The following is a 19,147-nucleotide window of genomic DNA, read 5'->3' as shown; positions in this document are numbered from 1 at the left end:
CTAAGGAACTTTCAACCGAGCTAAGTTTGAAACGGAAGGTGTATAAGAAATGGAAAAAGGGGGAAATCACAAAAAAGGAATTCAAAGAAATAGCAGGCATGTGTAGGGGTAAAGTCAGAAAAGCTAAAGCGCAGAATGAACTCAGGCTTGCTAGAGAGGTTAAGAACAATAAAAAGGGCTTTTTTGGATATGTCCGCAGCAAAAGGAAGAAGAAGGAAACGGTAGGGCCACTGCGTGGAGAAGATGGCAAAATGCTAACAGAAGACAGAGAAAAGGCAGAATTACTAAACACCTTCTTTGCCTCAGTCTTCTCAGAAAAGGCAAAGGGTGCTCAACCTGAGGATAATGGAGCAGAGGACAGAATAGGGGAATTTCAGCACAGAATAAGTAAAGAGATAGTAGAGGAACACCTTATTAATCTAAATGAATTTAAGTCTCCGGGACCAGATGAACTCCATCCAAGGGTATTAAAAGAACTGGCAAATGTAATATCGGAGCCATTGGCAATAATCTTTGAAAACTCCTGTAAAACAGGAGAGATCCCAGCAGACTGGAGGAGGGCAAACGTTGTCCCCATCTTCAAAAAGGGGAAAAAAGAGGATCCCAACAATTATCGTCCAGTTAGTCTGACATCAGTACTAGGAAAGATTCTGGAGCAGATCATTAAACAGAGAGTCTGTGAACATCTAGAAGGCAATGCCATAATCACAAAAAGTCAACATGGGTTTCAGAGAAACAAGTCATGCCAGACAAACCTAATCTCTTTCTTTGATAAAATTACCAGCTTGGTAGATGAAGGGAATGCTGTGGATATAGTATATCTTGATTTCAGTAAGGCCTTTGACAAAGTTCCCCATGACATTCTTGCAAACAAGCTTGTAAAATGTGGGCTAGACAAAGGAACTGTTAAATGGATCTGTAATTGGTTGACCGGCCGAACCCAAAGGGTGCTCAACAATGGCTCCTTTTCATCCTGGAGAGAAGTGACCAGTGGGGTCCCACAGGACTCTGTCCTGGGCCCAGTGCTATTCAACATCTTTATCAATGACCTGGATGACAGAATTGGGAGCACACTTATCAAATTTGCAGATGATACCAAATTAGGGGGAATAGCTAATACCCCAGAGGACAGGATCAAGATTCAAAATGACCTGAATAGACTAGAAAGCTGGGCCAAAGCTAACAAAATGAAATTCAACACGGAGAAATGTAAGGTACTGCACTTAGGGCGGAAAAATAAAATGCACAGATATAGGATGGGTGACACCTGGCTGAATGAAACTACATGTGAAAGGGATCTAGGAGTCCAAGTAGACCACAAGTTGAACATGAGTGAACAGTGTGATGCGGCAGCTAAAAAGGCCAATGCTATTTTAGGCTGCATCAATAGAAGTATAGTGTCTAGATCAAGAGAAGTAATAGTGCCACTGTATTCTGCTTTGGTCAGGCCCCACCTAGAATATTGTGTCCACTTCTGGGCGCCACAATTCAGAAAGGACATTGAGAAACTGGAGCGTGTCCAAAGGAGGGCGACAAAAATGGTGAAGGGTCTGGAAACCATGCCCTATGAGGAACGACTTAGGGAGCTGGGGATGTTTAGCCTGGAGAAAAGAAGGTTAAGAGGTGATAGGATCGCCCTGTTTAAATATTTGAAGGGATGTCATGTTGAAGAGGGAGCAAGCTTGTTTTCTGCTGCTCCAGAAAACAGGACCCGGAACAATGGATGCAAGCTACAGGAAAAGAGATTCCACCTGAACATTAGGAGGAACTTCCTGACAGTAAGGGCTGTTCGACAGTGGAATGCACTCCCTGTCACAGAGGCATAGAGTCTCCTTCCTTGGAGGTCTTTAAACAGAGGCTGGATGGCCATCTGTCAGGGATGCTTTGATTTGGATTTCCTGCATGGCAGGGGGTTGGACTGGATGGCCCTAGTGGTCTCTTCCAACTCTATGATTCTATGATTCTACCCCTCCCTAAACTGCAAAAGATTCCACAACTACTTGCTTGGTAGTTGAAGTAGAATCATAGTGCCATAATGGTGTAGTGTGAAAGGGTTCAGAATGTGGGGAAATTATTTTTGTGAACTACAGCCAGACTCTGGCTGGGAAGTACTGGGAGTTGTAGTCCCACAGTCACTTTTCTGAGCATTATGAGACTAATCTTGTTTAAGACCAAAGCATCCCAATGTAGTTGCTGCTGAGGAAAAGGGCCCTCAGTTTCCTCTGCAGCTGAAAAAGATAAAATTTGCAGCCTAGAAGATGAACTGGCTTGTATAAATGACTGGCCCAGTCTAGTCCTCAATATCCTAGGACAGTAAGAGTGGTGACATAAAATTAGTAAAAAGCCAGCTCAGAAACATTCTTCTTTCTTGATTCTTAACATGCATTGGATGAAGCTTAATTACTTGGTTAATCTTTCTGGTCCTGGCAGATAGTTGCAAATGACACTGGAAACACAAATGATTGCTGTTCCTTTGCCATGGTCACCATCCATCTTGCTGACATCAATGACCACAGGCCTGAGTTCAAGCAGAATGACTACAAACTCTCTGTGCTGGAGGAAAGCCCGCCAGGCACTGTTGTTTCTTCAGACATCACAGTAAGAAAGCTCCATTGGTGCCTTGGGGTCAGGAGGGGAAGAGGGGAACACAGAATGGGGATTTGTATTGGAGTGAAAGACTGTGGGGTCAGAGGGGCTGAAGCTTAAAGGCCACTTTGAAAAGTATCCATCATGGATTTCTTCCATATCTTGAAGCAGAGCTCAAAAAGTAATTACTGTTAGGGACTTCCACTCCCAGAATGCTGCAGCTAGCAATTCACTGCTAGTTGGGGGACTCTGGGTGTTGTAGTCCAAAACAATAATTTATCCAGGTTTTTTTTTAAATAGAAACTGTAGAACCTTCTCGGAGGTAGATCTGTAAGTAAATGGTTAATGAGAATGGGTTGGTTTCTTCCTCTTTCTGCAGGCCACTGATCCAGACACTGGACTCTATGGAGAGATCACCTACCAGCTGCTCCCTGCAAGCATGTAAGTATATCTAGTTGCTATAGGAGAGGGAAGAGGGTGATGGTGTAGACCCTGCTTTTTCTGGAAAGGGTTGTCATAACAGCATCATTCCTTAATCTGTTGTGCTCCAGATATATTGGACTAAACTCCCATTACCCAGCCCACATGATCAACAAGGTGTGTGCTGGAGATGATGGGATTTGCAATCCATCCACCCGATTTAGAATTTGGTACAATACAATTGTAGGTTAAACCTAAGGCTCCATCTTTTTATCTGTCATGCAGCCTGTCCACTTTCACAGTGAATGCAGCCAGCGGAACAATACTAGTGGCAAATGGCAGTAAACTGGACTGGGGACTCCGGCCTGTCTATTATGCTACCCTGCAGGCAACAGATGGGGGAGACTTGAGTGGCTCCACACAGCTGGAGATCTCAGTGATTGATATCAACAACAACGCTCCAATTGTTACAGGCTCCTACAATGTGTTTGTTAATGAAGGCCAGGACAATATCACTGTTGAGATCCAGGTAAGGCCAAACTGCATTGTGCATCAGCTCTTTTGCCAAACTAGACTCCTCAAGACCACTTGCATGAATTTACCATGGTATTATTTACTGTCAGGGCAAGTAATTCCTTCTCATAGTACCTGAACAGAAAGCTTCGCCTTGGGTACTGCTGTGACTAAGGGCTAACCTCACATTTGTGGGCTTTCTGCACATCTGTCAGATGGTTTTACAAAAGCAGAATATAGTATCAGACATGACATGGTGCCTTAAGTTCCTGAGCATTCATATTTCATGGTGGGGGTGGTTTTTAGGTGAAATACATTTCCACACCTTCCAGTTGCAATAAGGAGCGAGAAAATGCCTTGGTCATGCCTGGTGGAGCTGTAGTAAGCACAGAGATAGGAGGTCTTGTATTCCCTGTGCACTTCTCTCATTCCTCTGCGGTTGTGTACTGTTCACTGGTTCTTTTCCCAATATCCTGTTCAATTCTAGCTTCCATATCTTGGGGGTGGGAGGATGAGGGGGAAGCCATCAACTCAAATGAGTACTCATAGCAGCAAAGGGAAACACTATTTTGCCAAACAGGTTTCTACATTTTTACATGGACTCTCTATTTCTGTCTTTCTTTTTCTTTTTCTTTTCTTTTCTTTCTTTCTTTGAAACCAAAATACACAGTTTCTTCACCAGACTTCAGATTATCTTTTTCCAAGGCAGCAGAATTTAGGAGCACACAGAAAGAGTCTGCTAACAAGTCCTTCACCTCTCTTCCCAGGCTACTGACAAGGATGACCCAGCCACCAATAACAGCCGCTTGCGCTTTGAGATTCTGCCTGGTGAATTCAGCAGCAATTTTACTATTAACCCAGACACAGGGGTTCTAAGTAGCAAAGGGTCCTTGGACCGAGAGGCCATCCCTTTGGAGCTCCAGGGTGAGATGGTGGTGATGATACTCGTGCATGATTTGGGCATCCCTCAATTGAACACTACAGTCAAAGTCACCTTCTTAGTAGAGGTAATGGTGCTCCATATCAGGGGGTTGGGGAAAGGTTAGGGGAGCAGCCTAGGAAATGGATGCTTAGGAAAGGTGCTTGGATTGAAACAGAAATCTTAGCCCTGTCCACTTGTCAAGGGCTCACCTGTTATGCAACCTGAAATTTCACAAGCATGGCTATGCTGGAGATTGCCCAACAAGTGATATGGCTATTCACCTTGCACTTGGACAATAATTGATCCAGATCCTCACCCACTGCTAAAAACTGCATTTACAGAACCTCCTTGGCAGTCCACCTGCTTGCACAAACATTTATGGTGTGTCATAGACCATGCACAGCCCTGAATAAGATTCCAGCGTTGCACAAATTTTGAAAAAGTGCAATTACTTGCATATTAACATTTTTACCAGCATTAAGCAACAACAGGATTGTGACCCAAATAGTAATGATTGAAATCTGTGCAATACACACAGGAAGGGATAAGGAGAGACACTTGTGAGAAAGTCTGTCTTGTGTGTCAAAATAATTTGGCTGGTTTTAAGTACTCTGTACTTTGATTTGGTGTGGTGCCAGTTTTCCACCCTGGGCTGGAAAATGTCTTAGGGCTCATACCCATTGGAGGAATGACTCAGTTTCTGATCCGGCTTGGCTGCATGTCAGAAATCAATCCCAAAAGATCCCTCATCCCCACTACAAAGAAGATTTACCTTACTCCAGGGTAAACATGATTTTTTTGGCATGATTCTTGTTCCCATTTATGCTCTGGGTGTCAATCATTTGATGGCAGGACTGGAGGAGGGAGGGAGGGAGGGAGATGCCCCCAAGTTGGGATGGAGTAGGGGGAAGAAGGGATAAATGGAGGACTTCTGGGAGCAGGGAGGGAGAGAAACAGGGGACTTCTGGGAGCACTGGGACAGAGAGAAACAGGGGACTTCGGGGAGCAGAGAGGGAGAGAAACGCAGGACTCCTGGGGCATCCTGGTAAGGGAGAAATGGAGGACAATGTTTGTTTTTTAAAAAATTAAACTCAGTGCATATGCGATTGATTGATTGATTGATTTAACAACTTTAGTAGTTGCAAAAGTGATCTATTGAATATGTGCTCAGTTTAATGGGGGAAAAAAACAAGTACAAAGGCAGCACTGACAGGGGGAAGAAATTGTGGATCTGTCATAAACTGAGGAGGGATGGTAAACAACCCTCTGCCATTTAGCCCTCCCCTCCTGAATGCTGTGATTCCAGTCTGTCATTCCCACCTCTTTGAATCACTTCAGGATCAATTCCTGTGAAAAGAACCGCAAAAAACCCCAAAAAAACAGTATCAAGTAACTCTGGGTTATTTGTGTTTGCCCCTCCTCTGGAATCGATCCAATGAGGATCAGAAGCGGGTTCAAATGGAAACGAGAGACGTTTTCCCTGAATCCTGCTTCGGAGCAAACTGCAATGGGAATGAGTCCTTAGACTCATCCTGACCCTAGACATGGCATTCCTTCTTTTTGTGGCACAGGGTTAGCCATGATATTGGGGTCTCAAGCTCTACACCACCCTGACCTTTCTGTCAAATGTCACAACCTCACTGTACTCTGCTGCTTTGCAGAAAAGGCCCACATACTCTTTGATATGGACTTTGGAAATAGCATTATTCTGCAATCAGTTCTTCCTTTCTCTTTAGGATAGAAACGACAATGCACCTAGATTCAACAGCTCCTATTACGAGTTCTCTGTTCGAGAGCGATTGTCAGGTACTGTGAACTACTGATTCTTAGTTTGGATTGGAAGGGAACTAGGATGTTTTGTTGATGGAAACATAATGGGAGATGGCCATGTCTATTGTGTCTTAAAATTAAAATAATCCAACCACAGGGGAAAAAAGATAGCTAAATAATAGCTAAAACAAACTAACAATAATAGCTTGATATAAAGCCTTCTTGAAAAACAGCATGTCTAAAATTAAACATTTATCCTCAGGCAAGAGCCCTAGGAGGGAGGTAATTCCAGAACAAAGAGGCCACTCCCATAAAGGTCTCCCTTCACACCTATCTGAAATTCTGATATATAGTACACGGAACAGATCCTGTCCCTCTAGTCTTAAGGAACAAGATTGTTGTTTATTGTTGTTATATGTCATTTCTGACCTATGACAATCCTGTCAAGAGGTTTTCTTAGCAAGTTTCTTCAGACGGTGTTTGCTATTGCTTTCCTTTGAGGCTGAGAGAGGGTGACTTACCCAAGGTCATCCAGTGGGTTCACATAGCTGAGCTGAGATTCGAACCCTGGTCTCCAAAGTCATAGTCCAATGCTCAAATCAGGGAGATTAATTTCTTTTTTCTTTATATTTTGGGCCTAGTCTGTTTATGGTTATAAAGATTATGCAGGTACACTGATTTAAGCCCAGAATATCAGTCAGAAGACTAAGAGTCTAATAAGATGTTCTGATGATGGGGGGGGGGGGGGGGGGGGGAGGTAGGGGGGGTGAGAAAAACCATCGGGCTACATTTCCTAGTTTGGCGTATTACGTTCCATGAGAAATCAAAACACAAAGGCTGCATTCCTTTTTAGGATCTGGGTGGGGGAGGGCAACATGATTGACTAACTCAGTCTAATTAACTGTCTACTATCATTTCCAGGTATTTTTGTGGGAAGTGTGGAAGCCACAGATGCTGATCAGACAGAGATTAACAACCGTATCTCATTCCTCATTGTGGAAAGCAGTGTTGGTTCAAACAATTTCCTCATGCACTCCATTTGCCAAAAGTCTGGCTGGTGCCAGGGAAATTTGCATTTAGCCCCAGGTGTTGAATTTGACTATGACCTGATGAATCCAAAGTTCTTCAGTCTGACTGTGCAGGCTGAAAACTCGGACTTTGGGGGGAAGGTCGATGTCGACACTGCTGTGGTCATGGTGAATGTGCTGGATGTCAATGATGAGTCCCCAGCCCTCATGCCATCTCCCCCCAAAAGCATTGAAGTCTTGGAAAATGTCACCCTGCATGAAGTCATAGCTGTACTGGAGGCTACTGATGTGGACACCAACCACTCACTGCTATTCCAGGAGTTAGCTGTCACGTGCTCCAAGGACTCAGCCAGTGCAGGCAACATCTGCCAGAAGTGGTTCCATCTGGACCCTAATGGCTCACTTCTTGTGAGCAGTAAAGAAATAGACTATGAGGTGTGTGACCTTGTCGAACTCGCATTGCGTGTTAAGGATGAATTCACCGAAGTGGGAGACCCCTACAGCAGAAATGGTAAAGCATCTGAAAGAACACTTGGTTTCATATTTCCTCTGACCATTGTGCTTTACAGTCTTCCTCTTTCTTTCCTACTTTTTCTCTCTTGCTAGGAGGTACTTTCTGTCTTAGCAGGCAATGCTTCATAGAGCTGTACAAGACTGCTGCTTGATGATAGTGCTGTATGAATGGCAATGTAAAGTGTTCATGGAAAGCTGTTGAGATATATCATTAGGAGAGATTAAAGCTGTCACTAGTACCTGGACAAGCTTTCCATACCCTCATCCTCCTAGTTGCATAGTTGACAAAAACAGTTATTGTTGTTACAGTTGAGGGTGCTGCTAGGTGTAACAGCACCACAACTCACCCAGTATTGTGCTGATTATCTACAAGGCATAAACTGGGGTGGGGGAATGTGAAGAGCAGTATGGAAGGAGGACCTGAAATTTCCTCACCTCTCCTTTTCCTACTACCAGAACCATTAATCTACTGCAATTTTTCTCCTGGCAGAAGTGGCTTCTGCTTATGGAGCCGCCAGGAGAAACATAGCTACAGAGGATTCAGAGGAGAAAGTATAAATAAAAAAAAAAAAAAAAAAAGGAAAGGCTCAGCTCACCCTTTCTGCCTAGCCAAACTGTTATCTATCCTAAATCCCCATGTCTGATATGAACTTGGCAATATTTGGAGTAGACAGGTGGTACTATCAATGAGCTTAAGTGTCATTGTCTTATTTTATTTTCTGTGTGGCTCTACTGCTTCACTAGACTGACTCACTCAGAAAGTTGCATGTAGGACAAATGCCAGCCTTGTGGATTTGTTCCCAACATCTTCAGAGCTGTTGGTTCCTCACCTCTCTGGAATGGAGTGTCCCTCACTGCAACCACCAAAAGAGCTGTACATGGGTCATTCTGGCTAATGTCTGTGCTGTTGGATGAAAGATTGAGATATGCTGACAGACGGAGCACTGTTATCCGACTCAGGGCTTGGAAAGATTACTTTTCAGACCACAAGTCCTCAAACTCCCAACTGGCAACAGTCAGTGGCTCTATTAATTGGGAAATTCTAGGAGTTGTAGCCCAGGACAGTAATTTTCCTAAGCTCTAGTGCTATTCATTGGGAAATGAGCTGTGTCCTGTGCTGTGAGGATGAGAAGGTAGGCCTGAAGAATTCTGACAATGACTGAAGTCTGCATATTTTCTCCCTAGAGACCCTGAAGATCTTCATTGTTGATGTGAATGACAACCCACCAAAATTTCTTCATATCACTGACACCTTTGGTGAGAGCAATGTGCACAAGAGAATCACAGTTGTCAAGATGTGTCATCACAGCACCCTGATGGATAGGCGGTGGTAGTAGTAGTAGTGTTTAACATTGCTTCAAGGATTCTGTAGTCTGTCTCTTCTGTTTCAACTACAGTTCTCCTTTTGCTCACTGGCAGGGGCCAGTTTTCTGGGATCTGAGACAGTCAGATACACCCAAATTCATCTTTAATTAATCCTAACTCAGTGTAGTTCTCAGAAAGCTCCTCAGATGGCTCCTCCATCAGAAATGTGTGTTCACCTTAGTGCTTGGTAACATATTTCTCCATTTTTCATCACAAACAATAAGCCCCCCCCTTTTCCATCTCAAAAACCACTGACTTTCTGTCCAACATTCCTTGTGTGTGTGTGTGCCTTCAAGTCACCTGTTGAGTTATGATGACCTCATTACTTTCATAGGGTTTTCTTAGGTAAGGAATACTCAGAGCTGTTTTTCCCCCCATCCTCTGATATATAGCCTAAATTACCTGGCATTCAATGGCAGTTTCACATCCAAGCTCTAACTGGGGCTGACCCTTCTTAGCATCCAAGATCAAATTGGATCTGGTGGCTTTAGGTTATTTAGCCAGGGCAAATAAATGCCCAACCAGAGAACCAATATTTCAGCATCCGTGGGCATGTGTTTGGCCACAGAAGGCAACCTGCTCTTAGAAGTGGGGCCTAGGAGAAAGCATATAGAGAACTAGCATGATGTAGTGGTTTGAGTGCTGGACTACCAGGGTTCACATCCCAGCTTAGCCATGTAAACCTACACTCTCTCAGCCTCAGAGGAAGGCAATGACAACCCCCCCTGAGGAAACTTACACTGCTCCCTCGGGTTACGAAATTAATTCGTTCCGCGGCCGCTTTCGTAACCCAAAAAGCCTTCGTAAGCCGAATTGCCATAGGCGCTAATGGGGAAAAGCCGCGTTTCGTGCGAAAAAGCGCCGAAAAGCACCAAAAATTTTTTTCGTAACCCGAAACAACATTCGTAACCCGGAACAATGATTTCCAATGGGATTTTTTCGTATCCCGGAAATTTCGTAACCTGGGTATTTCGTATCCCGAGGTACCACTGTACTAAGAAAACCGCACCTTAGGGTTATCATAAGTCAGAAATGACTTGAAGGCACATGACAGCAACCACAGCTAGGAGAAAAGTTATCCTCATGCCCTTCTCTTTGGGATACATGTATCTCTTCTTTGTCTGGTGTTTTTTGCAGTGGTAATCCCAGAGATCGCTCCAGTAGACTTGCAAGTGGCTGTGGTCAAGGTAAGAAAGAACGGTGTGTATGTGTGCTGGACCAACCAGCTCCCACCTGTGTTGGGAAGCAGCTCTTACTTCCCAGAAGTTTTTGTGGCAGGATGGGAAGGTATTTCACAGAAATATGAACAAACGTGGGTGGTTTCCCTTCTCCTTCCAGGCTGAGGATGGTGATTCAGGTGTGAACAGTGAGATCTCGTTTGCACTCTCCAGGACAGTTTTCATCCAAGACAGCGAGGTTGAACTGATCTATGAAAACCTTTTCAAAGTGGTGACAACGGCAGAAAAAGACCTCTACATTGGAAGCATCCAGTAATTGAGGGGGTTTGAGTGTCTTGAAGTCTTGTGAAGACCAACTTTGGCCCTTCTGCAGGCACTCAAGATATGTGGGTGGGCATAAAGTGGGGAAGGGACATGGAGAAAATGCATGATAGACCTACCTCCAGTGGCCCCACCCCTCCATCCTTGGGTTGAGCACAGCAGTGGTATAGTGGTCAGTTTTGACCTTCAGGCCCTCCTCATGACAGTCTTCTATGCAGCAGCCCAAAGAAGAGTCCCAAGATATAGCTGGCTGTGAACATGTATGGGTGTTGGAAAGGTTAAAAAAATTCTAGCCATTTTCATCTCTATTAGGAGCAGGTTGTTTATAAAGCTAATGGGTTTTCATTTCCCATTCAAGATTAAACCCTTACCCCTGGCCAAAAAACTCATTTGGATTACAAGAGGGATAGCTCACAACATTACATTGTTGCTGGAATATCTATTTCTTCTTCAGCTACCATGGGGATTGCAGCTAAACTCAGAAGAACTCCAAGCCAGTTGACAGAAGATCTCATACTAGGACTTTCTGTTAATCAGAAAGTCCTAGTACTTTCATCTCGCAAACCCTGGCTAAGTAGAAAAATATCAAGAGGGCTATTAAGGATCTATGGGTGTACAACATGCTTAGAATCCCCTTTTAACTGCACAGAAGGTCAGGAGTAGGCCAGACTGGGGTGGGGGGCACACATACCATCACAACCACTCTATGCTTTATGCCATGGGTGGGGTCATAGAACTATTTTTGGATCCTCTGGAACCTCCGCAAGCTGGTACACCTGGGAACCACCAGCAGTGATGTTTTGCACAGATTATCAGTCTTTACTCTTCGAGAAGTTTTAGACTTCAGCTCTCAGAATCCCTGACCACTGACCAAGCTGAGTGGGGCTTCTGGGAATTCAAGTCAAAACATACAGAACCAAAATTTGCAAACTGCCATTTTAGGGAGGTAGAAGTCACTTCTGCTTACTTTTGAAAGGGTAAGATTATTTTTCTGTTTCAGGGTGGTGGTAGGGAAACTGTTTATATGTCCCCAAACTAGTCCATTTTAATCCATTTTTAGCAAGAAAAAATGTGGGTTTTTTTTTGGGGGGGGGCATTTAACAAGATTGGCTTTGGAGGTGCAAAGGTCACAGGACCATCAGGGCCAAATGCAGGCAGCAGTCTGCACAATTTCCATCCTTGCTTTATGCCAAAGATGAGGAACCTCTGACCCACATACCAGATGTGCCTACTGGGGTTTCTCCTCTGACCCCTAGGTTTCTTCTCAATTCCAATAACTGATCAGACAGGAGAGGAAAATAAACTTGGAACACCTTGCACAGAACTGAACTGCATGGGGCCTTACATTCCAATTACAGTATATTGTTGCTGTTGTTTTTGGGTAGCTTCCAACAGTTAAAATAAACATACTCCAATACAGAGCCCAAAATACAGGCTTGCATCCTTCCGAGGTCGCTAAAATGAGTACCCAGACTGTTGGGGGCAAATCAGCTTACTTGCTAATTAGCTTACTTGCTGTTCACCGCTATGATCTTTGGAATAGCGGTATATAAATAAAACAAATTATTATTATTTAAAAAATAAGCAAATGCTTTATCATGTCTCCTCCCTATGAGCTACATCTCCGCTTGAAGTAAAAGCAATAAAGCCTCTCAAGGACACCCCAAAGTGTGGATGGGGTCTGTTGTATGTTGGTACAGAGTCCCCATGAGACTAATATCTGTGTTTTTTCAGAGTTGCAAGCAACCTTGACAGCTCACTGAAGGGGCGATACCAGGTGACCGTGGAAGCCAAAGACCATGGAATGCCTTCACTAAATTCCTCAGAATCACTGGATGTAAGACTACTTTCTTGTCTGGCTAGTTTCTTTCTACAATGCAGACATTTATCATGACTTACCTCTGAGAACTATCACCTCTCCCCTCCAGATTTTCACTGTGGACCAGAGCTACCGTGTCAAACTAGAATTCTCTTCATCCTTGAAGGAAGTGCAAGATAACTCCAATGCAATCAAAATGTATGGCATCCTTTCCTTCAATGGATTGACCCACAGCCACGGAGGGATGGACTGTGCTTCAGATTGAGTGGTGAAATGCACAGAGAGGCAGAGCTTGGAAACGTTATTTTTGAGGACTACTGCTCCCAGAATCCCCAACCAGCATTCTGGAAGCTATAGTCCAAAAAAGAACTGTTCCAAACTCCATAGGTATTCTATATTAGGGATGCCAATAGAACTAGACTATCCACTGGATGTCTTGTTTACAATACTTTGGAAATGTTTAAACAGAGGTTGGATGGGCATCTTTCAGGAGTGCTGTAATTGTGTATGCCTGTTTAGCAGAAGTTGGACTAGATGACCCTTGAGGCCCCTTTCACTATAAGATTGTGTGATTCTATCATTCTTAGTATGCCCTCCCCACTTTTTTTGGCCTGCTGGTGCCATGTCACATATATATGCACACACACACACACACACCCCAATATGTTTTCATACAGGAGATATTGCAATGTATCTTGTGTTTGCCTTCCACGTTGTTCTGGAACACTTTTGGGATGGCAGAGTTAACCATAGCATCAGTACACTGTTTCTCATAAAACATAAGTTGGATCCAAAATTAAATTTTATGTATATCTTCTTATTGTTATTTGCTGTCGAGTCATCTTTGGCTTATGATGACTCAAGCAATGAGAAACTTCCGAGTCCTGGTTATCTGTTAGGGATATGTCAAATAGGCCCACTGAAAAGGACCAGCAGATAAGTCCTAGGAGTTTATCACACGGGAGGAATTTCTCTTAATTTCGAATGTAAAGAAAGTGGGGCCAGAATGCATTCACATGAATTCACTAGTTCAGCAAATTTACATGAATTCAAATTGCATTCGAACTGATTTCCCATTGCCCGAAAATAGCTTGCCATTGCCTGAAATTGTGTGTGGTAGTCTATCACGCAATAACATTAAACCCCATGATTGTGTTTGGATTGCCATTGGATTATACTTCCAATTTCCCTTGTCTGATAAACTCCCTAGTGATTTTGGTATACTTACTTTGACTAAACCTGGGTCAAACCCATTAGGGATTTTTAAAAACACATTCACCCACACACCTTTGTCTTCCTTTCAGTCTTCTTGTTGGATGAAGTAGGGATGACATGCTAGATACAAAGGCAACATAGTCTGAGTTGTTCTTAAACATTCTAGGTTCATGTTTTCTTGAAGGCTTTTTATTGTGAGGAAAGGCAGGGATGGATTCTTTGACATCAAGCTGGGTCTGTTTAGAACAATACATTGTGATCCTCCCTCCCTGCATCTTTCTCCCTGTGTAACATAGACCAGGTTCAGACCATGGTATTGTGGAAATTAGTGCTGTGCATAAAGTTGATTTGCCAAAGTTGGTGTATGTGTGTGTTTGTACACACATGCATGCACTTACACACTCTTAGTAAAACTTTCACAAATCATGGAGATGCATTTACTGTAGCTTTGGGGAAGCCATTCTTAAGCAAGTTGAGTATTTCAGAAACTGCCAGTTGTTTTTGCAGTAGGTATATTTATCATGGAGTAGTGAAGTGTTAAAGCATTTGACAGGACTGGTAAAAATAGGTTATTTGCAAATTCAGTGTCTGGAAGGCTCACACTCTAGAATTAATATTTTGCTACTGCTCCCTTGGGAGTTGAATTCAGTTTTCCAAAGTTTAGAGGCTAACAGTGGTTTCCCTCCCTAATACACATTTCTCACACCACTGGTTTCTGTTTCTCTCTTTCCACTCTTTATCAGATCTACTTACTCACTACAGTTTACTATCTTATTGTCTGAGAGTGCAGAGCAGACTATATGCTAGAGAGGAGCATGCAGTGGGAGTAGGGTTGGTTTTGGGGACACCTCCAGCTGAGATGAAAGCATAAAGCCTGGTTCTTGTGGGTTATTTGGGCTAGAATCTGCTGACAAATTTGACTTTTTTTCTGGACATTTTCCAGAGCTCTGAGTGCAGCAACCGGCACGACAGTCCACATAGCAACAATCAAACAGGCATCATCAACCTTCAGGTCAATCAGGTGACCGGGACAAGGGGCTTGGTGACATGAAATGGGAAGCTGGTGAGGGTGAAGGGGAGGATAGAGGGCCTTCTCTGCTGTGGCACCCTTGTTAGGGAATAACCTCCCCTCAGGGGCCCAATTGACACCAGTGTAATTCCGATGCCATGTCAAAATATGGCTTTTTTTTAAAGCTTTTGGGGCCGAAATGATTTTATCCAGTTTGCACATATGCTATGGTTGGCATTATTTTAAATTGTTTTAAGTGGTTTTAAATTGTCTGGTTTTAAGTGATAAATGAGTTTTTAGTCTTTTAAAGTTATTGTTTCTTATTGTCTTAAATGGATTTTTTTATACACTGCTGTGAGATCATCTATATTGGACAGGATATTAATACAGCAAAGAAAGAAAGAAAGAAAGAAAGAAGTGAGGGCTACTCGAGGAGCATGAGTGAAGAAAGAGGACAAAAGATCACTTGTGCCTTTTGCAGTAGCTACTGACATGAGAGAGCCTGGAAAAATCACTTTTTGGACCACAACTCCCATTACCCTCTAGCCACTATGGATGTAATTGCCCAGTAGATTCTGGAATTTGTAGTCCAGAAAAGATAAATTTTCAGGCCCTGCAGCACAGGTACTACTATATAGTTTTACACTGCTAATGGGAAGTATGTTTGTAGAGCAAAGGAGATAGTTAAAGAACTAATAAAAGACATGAGAGTTAGCATCTGGGTAATGTTAATAACCAATCACAACAAGGTGCATAGTGTTAGTGCTTCTGCAGTGCTGATTCATTGGGATTTGAATGTGTTTGCAGAGAAATGTAGGTATGTCATTTCCTGAGAGACAGATTCTTGATCAGCCAAGATTCTAGGGAAGCTCTCATGATAAACCCTCTTTCCCTCCTTCAGCATCTCTATCTCACACATCTTTATCTCATGTCCTTTAGAGCTTCAGGGAAGACAGTGATGGAGGCCTATTTCATCTACAGCAATGGCACAGCTCTAGGGGATAGACTTGTAACTGCGTAAGTGACAAATTGTAGTGGTGTCCAGGAAAAAGAGACAGAGTGACTTAGCGGTTAAGATGCTGACTCTGATGACCACAAAGTTGGCAGATCAGCAGTTTGAGAGGTCCAAGTGCCACGTGATGGAGAGTGCTCCCAACACTAGTTCCAGCTTCTGCCAACCTAGCAGTTCAAAAGCATGTAAAAGTGCAAGTAGATAAATACGTACCACTTTGGTGGGAGGGTAACAGTGTTTTGTGCACCTCAGTATTTAGTCATGCTGGTGACATGACCGTGGAGTTGTCTTTGAAGATTGTCACACTGGTGCTTACTGTGGGTAAAGCACCAATAAATCACTGGTAAAATGTCCCTGAAGTGCAAGGGTGTGAAAGCCGGTTGCGCTTCTGAAATGTCAGTGAAACATCCCCTCACCTCTACTATCCTTGAATCATTCACGGAGCAGCCATTTCCTATTAATGCAAAGTTCCCGTTTCTTCAGCTTAGTAACGGAGATGAACACCACCCACTACAGTCCGACACAACTAGATAGACAATCTTGTTAAGGGGGAAACCTTTACCTTCTACCAAGAAAAAGTACTTAAAGAATGGGCAGAGGAAATAGGCAGAGAATACAGCAGGATGAGGGGTTGTGTGTTGGAAGGTATTGATAAAGATTGTACATTGCAGAAGGACAGTTTGCACAATGGGCCCTTGCAGAAACCTTTATATGACAGGGTAGGAAAAAGCAACTTAAGAAAAGAAAGGTATTGAGAAGAGCCAAAGAAAACCCACAGGTCACATGCTAACTTCTTTACCTCCAATTTAGCCAAATCCTGCCCCCCCCTTTAAATAATAGCTAATGGTAAGACAGACAGGCTTTCCCTATCCCCATAATCTGAACCCTTCTGGGGAAAGTCCTAGTTGCATGAAGTGTGCTTGTTTAAACAACTATACTTGCAACAGAAAGGGGCCCATCAAGAACCTTTCCTAATAATCTCTTGACAATTTCCACTTTAGGCTTATCGAGAATAGCTCTGAGGCACTGACACAGCTGCTGAGCCTTGGCCTATCACTGGTTGTAAGTATACATATTCTGCTGATACTTCCAAACTCAAAGGACCAGTTTTAGGGGTCACTCTGAAATAAGGTGGGAAGATGTTGCCCTAAGATTGCACAGGCAAGATTTGTTGCAGGGGTGGAAAGCATGTAGCCCTCCAGATGTTCTTGTACTGCATGTTCCAGCAGCTCCAGACAACAGAGCCAATGGTGAAGAATACTGCAATGGTGAAAAACATGGGGAGCTGCAGTTCAAAAACCTCTAGAGAGCTGCACAGTTTCCACCCCCCTTATGTGTTGGGCTGCATATATCTAAGGCAAGACATAAGCCTCAAAAAGAACAACAGTTCATAAAAGTTACTTTTTTGGACTGCATCTTTCAGAATCCCCCTGTCAGCATGACTACTGCCCATGCTGGCTGGGAGATTCTGGGATTTATAGCCCCAAAACTAACTTTTCTAAGTCCTTGTTCCTGGAAAAGTGAGTTTTCTAAGCTCTGGTTCTTTTTGATATAACCAAAAGGTAAGAACACATGGCTGGACAAAATGTTTGTATTAAAAGGGGCATCCTGCAGGAACTCCCATGTTAACAAATAGTCTTGAATTGTAGCTGAGGCTGCTGCACAGAGGGCCTGTGTGCACCTCACCCGTGGCCATGGCATAACTTCAGCATAATGTAGGCACAGGTATTTACAGAGCCAGCAGAGTGACATGTTTTTCTATCTCAGGGTCCTGCAGACATAATCGAACCCAGCAAGGAGAACATGCTGTTTGGTGTCATTGCAGGGCTGGCTGGGTTTGTGCTTCTTCTTCTCCTCATCACAACCCTGACAATAATCTGCATGAAGAAAAGGTATAAAAACTCCCTATCTCCATTTACCCAAAGTTGTTATTTCTTATTTCTGAAAAAACTTTATGCACTCTCCCCGATGTTCCTCTCCTTCTGTCCATGCCTGCAAATTCCCTTGTGTTGTATGGTGCATCTAAAAAGCATCACGTGGCAGCCATTTTTGTACATGAAATTCTCTTTCCAGTCTGCTTCCAACTCAGTGACATCCTCAGATGTAGAGAGCACATTATGGGTCCCCCACCATTCCTGCCTTCATCCCAAACTTTTTTCTTTGTTTTTTGCAGTCACACAAGGAAGCTGAAGGCACTCAAAGCTCTGAAGGTGGCTTCCATGTTCTCAGCAAGTCCTATGCAGCAGGGACCTGCTATCCCTGGCACCAACCAGTACAACAAGGAAGGGTATGCTTTGGGAAGTGGATGAGGAGGAAGGTTTGCCATCAGAGAGAGAGCGGGGGGAGAGGTGTCTATTGCATTGCCCTGTGGAAGAGCAAGATTAGACAGAAACAAGCCCTTGCTTACTTGCCTACTACCTTTGCATGACTTGACTTTGTGTCAAGCAATTCCACCTGTTAAGCTGCTCTTGTGCTGAGCTTATGATGTGGTTGTAGTACACACAGCATCTGAGATCCTACATTGTCTCACCACAGCATAAATATCCATTGGCAGAGTTACTGTATATTAGCACCATGCAGTTTCTAACTGAATACCACCATACTGCAACATATATGAAATTTGTCTAATGATGCTGTGCATCTTTAACAGTTTTGCATGCAGAACTGTGGTCCTGCTACCATTAGCATTATCCAAAAAGGTTACTCCACATGTGTAGCACAACTTATGCTAACATATAGCTCCAATAGGATTCTGGCCAGTGTCTCCAGGAATTCTGGAGATTGGAGACACTGGGAAATGACAGCAGAGGTAATGCAGTTGGATGGGCTAAATATTCCCAGGGAGTATTTAGACCAGTGGTCTCCAAACTGTGCCTTTTAAGACGCGTCAGCTATGTTGGACAATAGTCTGGGATTCTGGGAGATGAAATCCAAAATTCCCTTAAAGAGCACAGTTTGGGGACCACTGATTTACTTTTTGCTTGATTGCAGGGGACCACAGTTTAATGTTCCCTCGATACTTCAAGTTCTACTGTATATGGGAGAACAAACTAATGGTAGAAGCTTCCTTGGCTAAAGGTGACCCACAACAACCAGAGGGCAGGCGCTGCACTTGGTACACTGTGTTGGCAATTGCAACAGAAGATGCACACCTGTTGCTTATATCAAAGCTCTGTGGTGTATTGGTTATCAGGTGTTGAATGATGTCAGTTTGTGCTATGATGTTGATTGATGGGTTGAATCTGTAGCAGCCAAGACTCTCAGCTGTGGGCTGTTCTTCCACAGAGCTAACCCTGTGCTTGGTTTCACCTTGGACCCCACCATGGACCTGGTCTTTGAGGAAAACTCCAGCTCTGAAGTAGCCAGGTACTGCTGTGTGTCCCATCTTTCCGCTCACCATCCTGCAAAGATCTAATTAAACTAAAGTACAGTAATTGATTTGCTTTCCAAAGGCTGCATCTTGTAAGTAATATTTA

General features: G+C 43.5%; 1 protein-coding gene across 8 annotated transcripts in view; it reads left to right on the top strand.

Moving 5' to 3' along the window:
- Positions 1–19,147, top strand: part of CDHR2 (cadherin related family member 2) — a 60,281-nt gene that overhangs the window by 37,671 nt on the left and 3,463 nt on the right. For 7 of the 8 annotated variants that reach the window (XM_042453481.1, XM_042453484.1, XM_042453482.1 and 4 more), the window contains 17 exons: positions 2,431–2,598; positions 2,966–3,027; positions 3,292–3,535; positions 4,287–4,526; positions 6,178–6,247; positions 7,133–7,750; positions 8,938–9,009; positions 10,255–10,304; positions 10,456–10,607; positions 12,351–12,453; positions 12,545–12,633; positions 14,594–14,671; positions 15,599–15,676; positions 16,673–16,733; positions 17,439–17,563; positions 17,845–17,958; positions 18,957–19,037. In XM_042453481.1, coding sequence (XP_042309415.1) covers positions 2,431–2,598; positions 2,966–3,027; positions 3,292–3,535; positions 4,287–4,526; positions 6,178–6,247; positions 7,133–7,750; positions 8,938–9,009; positions 10,255–10,304; positions 10,456–10,607; positions 12,351–12,453; positions 12,545–12,633; positions 14,594–14,671; positions 15,599–15,676; positions 16,673–16,733; positions 17,439–17,563; positions 17,845–17,958; positions 18,957–19,037 — 2,405 coding nt within the window. The remainder of the gene's footprint in view (positions 1–2,430; positions 2,599–2,965; positions 3,028–3,291; positions 3,536–4,286; positions 4,527–6,177; positions 6,248–7,132; positions 7,751–8,937; positions 9,010–10,254; positions 10,305–10,455; positions 10,608–12,350; positions 12,454–12,544; positions 12,634–14,593; positions 14,672–15,598; positions 15,677–16,672; positions 16,734–17,438; positions 17,564–17,844; positions 17,959–18,956; positions 19,038–19,147) is intronic. The other variant, XM_042453480.1, reaches the window with a different exon arrangement.

Source organism: Sceloporus undulatus, chromosome 2, assembly GCF_019175285.1.
Source record: "Sceloporus undulatus isolate JIND9_A2432 ecotype Alabama chromosome 2, SceUnd_v1.1, whole genome shotgun sequence".
NCBI classification, from domain to species: domain Eukaryota; kingdom Metazoa; phylum Chordata; class Lepidosauria; order Squamata; family Phrynosomatidae; genus Sceloporus; species Sceloporus undulatus.
This window is presented reverse-complemented; position numbering and strand designations above follow the sequence as displayed.